The sequence below is a fragment of the Syngnathus typhle genome, linkage group LG7, assembly GCF_033458585.1.
Source record: "Syngnathus typhle isolate RoL2023-S1 ecotype Sweden linkage group LG7, RoL_Styp_1.0, whole genome shotgun sequence".
NCBI classification, from domain to species: Eukaryota; Metazoa; Chordata; class Actinopteri; order Syngnathiformes; family Syngnathidae; genus Syngnathus; species Syngnathus typhle.
Window position 1 is genome coordinate 4,610,290 of NC_083744.1, and position 7,063 is coordinate 4,617,352.

Below are 7,063 nucleotides of genomic sequence, written 5' to 3' on the forward strand. Positions count from 1 at the left end.
ATCATTCAAAACAACTAGTAATACAAGGATGACATTCTCCAAGAATGCATGGGATTCTGAATTTCGACACTACTTGTTGTGAAACAGGCTTTCCCAGTGACTTTGAGACCAATTCAAGGGGTCACGGTCCTATTTGTACATGTTCCTATAATATGTTTTCCAGCACGGGGTATCATCGTTGCCATGACAACAAAGTCAAAACTAAATATTCTCCACAAATATAAAAAATACACCTAGATTATGGGTCGTAGAAGAATGTTGTTAATTGTATTGTAGTCATTCACAATCGGGGTGAGAGATCATCAGAGGTGCCGTGTGACCCTAACCCTAACCCAATTTTTACTTATTCATTGTTGACCTATATTCATGCCGTTGACGTATAGCGACAGGCAAAACAATTAAAAATGAATTAAGAGCAGAGGGCACAATAAATCTGTACACAAGATAATCTTTCTGGTGATTACATCATATCTGTTTAATTAAACAGGTCCATATTGCACACTACGTCAGTACGTTTGTGTGTAAATTACAACGAGATCGTCATTATTCCAGTAATACTTTTTGTGACGTTTTTGTTAGTGGTGAGATTTTTTTAATGGTGCCTTGACTCAATAAAAGTTGGGAATGTATATCTCTAATGTATATGGAGTTAACTGTCATTACATCAGCCAATGTCAATAATTAGGAGAATATATAAATTATGAAAACACATCGTCAAATACAATCGGCAAAAAAATACAAAACTAAAACTACAATCTCACGTGACGTTTGTTTACTGTGCAAATCGTCCTATCATAATCGCATTCACTTGGGCGACAACGCCGCGGCTTGTAATTGGTCACAAGGTTAACACGTCAATTTTGATTCGTCAACGTCATTCGCGTTCTCAATTGTGAGAGGCCACTGAAGTTACAGTGCCCGCCTCTTTATGCATAAAAGCGTAACTGTTCGGCAGCAAACCAGGGTTAATTACTGTGTCGGAATAATTCTCTTCGGGACATATTTTGTTTACTCAGCAAAAGCTTATTTTCGCTTCTTCTACTGTTTAGTTTTAAAAATGTGAATTTAGTGGTTTTATTTGGGAGAAAGGTCACTTTACGGAATCGCCAGAGATTTTAACGCTATTTGCTACCGGGTTGAACACAGCATGTAAAAGAGAGCTAGTAAAGTCCGAGCGGCACTCCGACCTAACAAAAGCGGACCGATTTAAAACTTTTATTTAGTCCCCAATTCGGGGAGGGACCCCGGCTGGCGTCCATTCGATCCGCCTGTCAACGCACGCGATGTTCCCCTTGGACTCGTCATGGAACATCTCTTTCGCAGGTTGCGGATTCCTGGGCATCTACCATGTTGGTGTCGCCAGCTGCCTGTTGGAGCAGGCTCCGTTCCTGGTGCACAACGCCAAGCACATTTATGGGGCTTCAGCCGGAGCGCTCACCGCCACCGCGCTGGTCACCGGCGTGTGCCTTGGTATGTCACTCGATTGCAACTAATCGGCCTCACAATTTATGATGGCTGGCCTCTGGAACTGTTCTAGAGTGCAGTACACGGCTGCTAATCTTTCGAAAGTGAGAACTTCTGCTTGCAAAGTCTGAATTGCATGACATCCGCATACTGGACACGACTGGAGTGCTACTTTTTTTCTGTTATTGGCCTGTTAGCAGAGTTGGTGAAATATACGTAGTAATTAATAGTAGTACATTGTGTAATAAAGTACAACAGTTGTTGTGACCTCCAGCCTCTCCCATAAGGGGCAGACTTGTATAACGTAAAGGAAAGTGATCCTCAAATAAAATTACAAATATATTAACGGAGAAGTGGTTAAACCACCCAAAGCACCTTTTCCCATCACTCATTTCATTCACAAAAAGGCAATGAGAAAGCAAAACAAATGTATCTTTTGACTTTTCACTGATAACACTCAAGAAAAAAAACATGTGACATCATGCATAACAGCATTCTAATCACTATGGTTTTGAAATTGTACATAATTGTCTTCTGAATAGTACTGCTCTGGCTTTAAAAACCAATTTCATATCTTGTCCTGTTGCCTACACAGGAGAAGCTGGTGCCAGTATCATTGAGGTCGCCAAGGAAGCCAGAAAGCGCTTCCTCGGTCCCATGCATCCTTCCTTCAACCTGGTGAAGATCGTGCGCTTCATGTTGCGGCGCACTCTGCCCACTGACTCTCACCAGCTTGCCAACGGGAGGCTGGGAATTTCTCTGACCAGAGTAACAGATGGAGAAAATGTGCTTGTATCTCACTTCAACAACAAGGAGGAGATTGTGCAGGTATGAATGTTAATTAGCTTTATTAATATTAAACTAATGGCAGATTATTAGTCCTTCAGGTTTGGAAATGTTAATACTGATGTATTAAATGTCTTTTGTTTCCTACAGGCATGTGTTTGCAGTGCCTACATCCCAGTGTATTGTGGCATTATTCCTCCCACACTGCAAGGAGTGGTGAGTAGCATTATGCATGCATGACAAGGGTCAATAGCAATGAATAGCACATTTAAAATGGCCGTACAAGTGTGTAGCAATAAATTAGAATGTCATATCATCATAATCAGGATGAGCACAATACCATTATTGTGTGCTGGGTGCTGGGGTTTTTTTGGACTAAAAACACATTCGATTTTTCTGGGTCTAGAACTGGGATTTCTATGAATTTCAATGGGAAAACGTTTTATATATTTGTTTGGAGTATTACATTTACTTTTATTGCTTATTTTTAGCTATTCTACTAGAAAGGATAATTGCTTTTATGAATGGCTATGAATGTGCTCAAACAAAACTTCAGGATTTTGTTTCTCATTAATGAGCACATTTGAACTTCTGTGTTTCTCTGGACTCGCTGACAGTAGCACTGAAGTCTTCTACGAAATGTTGCTCAATGACAGCTCCCAGGATTTTTCCCTCTGCAGCGTGTAGCTTGGACTTGTCGGGTCGTTCTGTCCTCTCTTACCCTCTGCGGAGCAGATACTGATGTCACGCTGATCACATCAGTTGACAAACAGAGCCTGTTTTGATGAGCAACAGTCTCAGTAAAAACATTCATCATAAGAGGAATTAAACTATCTTAGTCCCCCCCACCCCCTAAAAAAAAAACCTAACAAAAAAATGCCCAACTGCCTTTTCTTTGAAATTCAGTCTAAATTCAGCATAGCTGTCAAACTAAATCTAAATGTAGTTTATTTACCAGTCATGTTTATTTGGCCCAGTTGAGAACAGATTCTCATTTTCAATGCTGATCTGGCTGCACAAAGCACCAAAATTTATTATTTTGGTCTTTTTAAGGGAATTTGCTGATATCATCAAGAAAAGTCATTTGAAGTTTACTGCAGACTTGCTGATGGAGGAAAAAAAAAACTTAGATATGTCCTTTTGAACCCAACCACTTCATTCTATCATTCAAAGTAAATAGATAGCTTGTCTTTGCAGAACAATAAATCTCAGAACTTTGAAAGAGGCTGGTTGGGCAAAAAAAGTGACAAGACGTCTGGCAATTTGATAGATTTGCTGAGGAATAATCTCTTCGCCGCTGACGGAATCAATTGAATCCATTGTCATCAAAAAAGAGAGAAATAATCGGTGATGTCGGAAACTAAAGCACAGTTTGTGTCTGTATTTCTTTTATGCAGCGATACGTCGACGGGGGAATCTCGGACAACTTGCCTCATTATGAGCTAAAAAACACAATCACCGTATCGCCGTTCTCTGGCGAGAGCGATATCTGTCCGCGAGACACTTCCACCAACATACATGAGCTCCGCTTCACCAACACCAGCATCCAATTCACCCTCACCAACCTTTACAGAATTTCCCGGGCACTTTTCCCACCTGATCCGATGGTAAGGTCACTTGAAGGCGGCGCCTTTCTCAATCTATGTCCACATTCCATGAACGAGAGTGAACTTAATGATTTTGTCGTGTCTAGGTTATGAAAGCCATGTGTAAACAGGGTTATAATGACGCGCTGCACTTCCTGAAGAAGAATGGTAAGAATCAACACAATGTGATTTACAATTTTGTTCTTCAAGCATCTTCAAAGTTCATTTTATTAACAAACATGGTATTTCTATTTTTAGGATTGCTCAATTCCGGCGACCCTCACATTGACAGAGCCCTGCTGGCTAACAGAGAAGAGCATCAGGAGCAAGTTGACTACGTTCATGTTGATGTCAACGATGTTGAAGAGGAGGAAAAGATCCATACGGTCGATGGACCGTTGCCTGTTTATCCTTCAATAGAGGAGCACATCATTGTACGCCTTCCGCCAACTCTCCACAAAGGTAACGGAAGCACAAAATCCATGTGTAATTGTTTCAAAAATGCTTTTTGGCAGCTTCTGTGGGTGCTTTTGTACTCAATTGTACTTCCCTCTGCAGCCCTAATTGAAGCCTGCACAGAGAGAAGGAGCCTAGTGCAGTCGCTTGGCAACCTGCTTCCTTTCAGGATGGCATCTGCCATGATGCTGCCCTACACTCTCCCGCTTGAGTCCGCTTTGTCTTTGACTCTCAGGTACTGCTGGACTTCATCATTGATCCATATTGATGTGGACGTTTTTGTGTCGATTTTTAATTTCAATGTCTCATGTAGACTTTTAGAGTGGTTGCCAGATGTGCAGGAGGATGTCGGATGGATTCAAGAGCAACTGGTGAAAGTCCTCCATCATGTTTTGCGGCAGGCCTCCAAAAGCATTACTCAGCATTTTTCCGCCCGGTAGGTGTGCTGTCAACATGCGTGATTATGTTTGTGTGTAAATTGTTTTGTATGTATGCACAATGTCAGCACTCATTTTGGTCTATTAACAAAAGTGTGCCTTTCGTGATAACCTTTAAATATTTACCTTGCGTAATAAGTTCGGTCTCATGCCTTGAAGGCGGCTATGCAATGGGTTGTTTGTTTACTTGGTGTACAGAACCTGCGACAAAGCAGATAATTGAGATCTTTACACAAGAAGAAAAACAACTATTGAGGGTGTTTTGTCAAAGCTTAGTCAACAAAAGGAATTGAACACCAATGAACAATATGGACAATGTTCTATTACAATGTAATTTGCAACAACTCATAAGTCAGCAAACCCGTTCTGTGATTAGCAGACGCTGCACTGACACGAACAAGCCAATAGATGGCAGTGTTTGGCCTTGGTTTTTGCACCAACTGGTAATTGTTTCTTGTTCACAATTTTACAATTTTTTCATGAAACAGTTTGGAAGATAAATGATAAACTATGACTAAAACACGTTGCACATTTTCTCTTGGCATAGGAAATTAATTAAATGATTTTGTGATGCTGTCCTGAAATTTACTACAAGTTAATTGGTAACACGCTGATCTGCACTTTATAGATTCTCCTGTCAGCTGGAGCTGCACCATTACCAGTCGCTCCCATCTCATATCCGCTCCACCGGCCTGTATGCCACCTGGGTAGGTAGCGGCACTCTTTCAGTCCAGGAGATCTTTACACGTCTCGACCAATACAAAAGACAGCTGCTGTCCGGAACGTTTTGCGTCAACATGGATCTGGAAGGAACCTTCCAAACGGGGCAGATGTCGGTGGACAAAAGCTCTGCTTCTTTCCTCCCCGTGGAAGGCTTCCCAACGCACACGGGTGGTGGTCTTAGTGACACCAAAGATGACATGCGGCACTTTGATTCAGATCTGCCGCTTTTAAATCCCGGTCCACCTCAAACAAATTACTACCAGTTGTCCGGTTGAAAAATCCGATTATTTTGCACTTTAATGATGATTCTAAATGGTAACAATTTACCATGAACGCAATGTGTATTGTATACAATTCAAATTAGCTCCTAGCTGCGATATGCTGAGAAACGCTCCTTTCCGATGTATACGTGAAGGTCCAAGACATGTTTATGTATAGAAGATGCAAACTTGAAACGCAAGATACTGTAAACAAAAAAACGTGCGTGCCATGGTTGATGAGTGTTTACGTTTTCCTGGAATGTGGTCCGACGTGTACGTAAGCATAGGTTAGGGTTTGGAGTTTGGCGCGCAATGTGTAGCATCGGGCTCTTTTGAGACTGTAGGAAGGAAACGGTGGAGTCACCACTCAGCAGAAAGTTACTCCATACATTTTAAGTAAACTGTCAATGCAATAATATGAATTCAACTGCGTTTTGGTTCCAGTCTGTGTAAGTACTGTATGTGAATGAATGGTAATCGATGCACATGTGTATACTATGCATACCAATGTTGTATTTTTATCGATGATCTTAAGTGACAACTGTGTACAGCTTTTAGAAACATGATTTAATACATGTTGTAATTCTGGTCTCTTTACCTCTGGTTATTTTACGTGACCTGATTTTAACAAAACAAAGAATCAGCTTATTATGAAAATGACTTTATCACTGAATTAATTCTGTGATAGTTAATCTACCTATATCGTCTTTACATCTGTGTGACTGAGCCTCAAATTTATTCAACTTACTTTTATAGTGGGTTAAATGTGTAATTAAATGGACACAGGCTCAAACATTTTGTGACCAACCAATAAACTGGTGTTGTTTACCATAGACAGCTGCAATGACTGTATTCTTGATATCCAGATTACCCACAAATGATGGCGTGAAGTGTGTTCACAGAATGAAGAACAATACATGCACAGTTCTAACCAAATGCCACCAGTGGAGTTTGATTGAAATGATTTCAGAAATGTTATAAATATTCCAGTGATGATGATTCATGACTGTAAAGCACTGGAAAAAGGACCCTCTTGTATGCTTTGGAAGACATCCGAGGCAAAAACAAACCTCAATCAAACTTTATGTACGCATTCATACTCTACTAATACTGTTCACAACACTCTTGTATTTGTTTTAATAATCTCAAGCAAATGGGTCCGATTGCACAGTTTTGTGGAAAATAGTTCTCTCCAAAGTGAAATAGAGTATCTGAAACATTGAACAGTTGGAAATGATCATTGCAGAAGTTACAGGAGGTCATTTGGAAATGGTCATTCAACAGGTTACAGGCGGTCATTTGGATAGTGCCTCTTAGGTTCATCCAGAAATTTCCCCTAAAAGCCAAATCT

General features: G+C 40.6%; 1 protein-coding gene across 1 annotated transcript; it reads left to right on the forward strand.

Moving 5' to 3' along the window:
- Positions 1 to 926: 926 nt before the first annotated feature.
- Positions 927 to 6,545, forward strand: LOC133157439 (patatin-like phospholipase domain-containing protein 2). The gene is made up of 9 exons (XM_061283957.1): positions 927 to 1,470; positions 2,060 to 2,292; positions 2,401 to 2,466; positions 3,648 to 3,857; positions 3,944 to 4,004; positions 4,095 to 4,298; positions 4,395 to 4,527; positions 4,606 to 4,728; positions 5,358 to 6,545. Exons 1-9 carry the CDS (start codon positions 1,284 to 1,286, stop codon positions 5,725 to 5,727), a joined length of 1,587 nt encoding a protein of 528 aa, XP_061139941.1. The 5' UTR covers positions 927 to 1,283; the 3' UTR covers positions 5,728 to 6,545.
- The last annotated feature ends 518 nt before the right edge of the window (positions 6,546 to 7,063 follow it).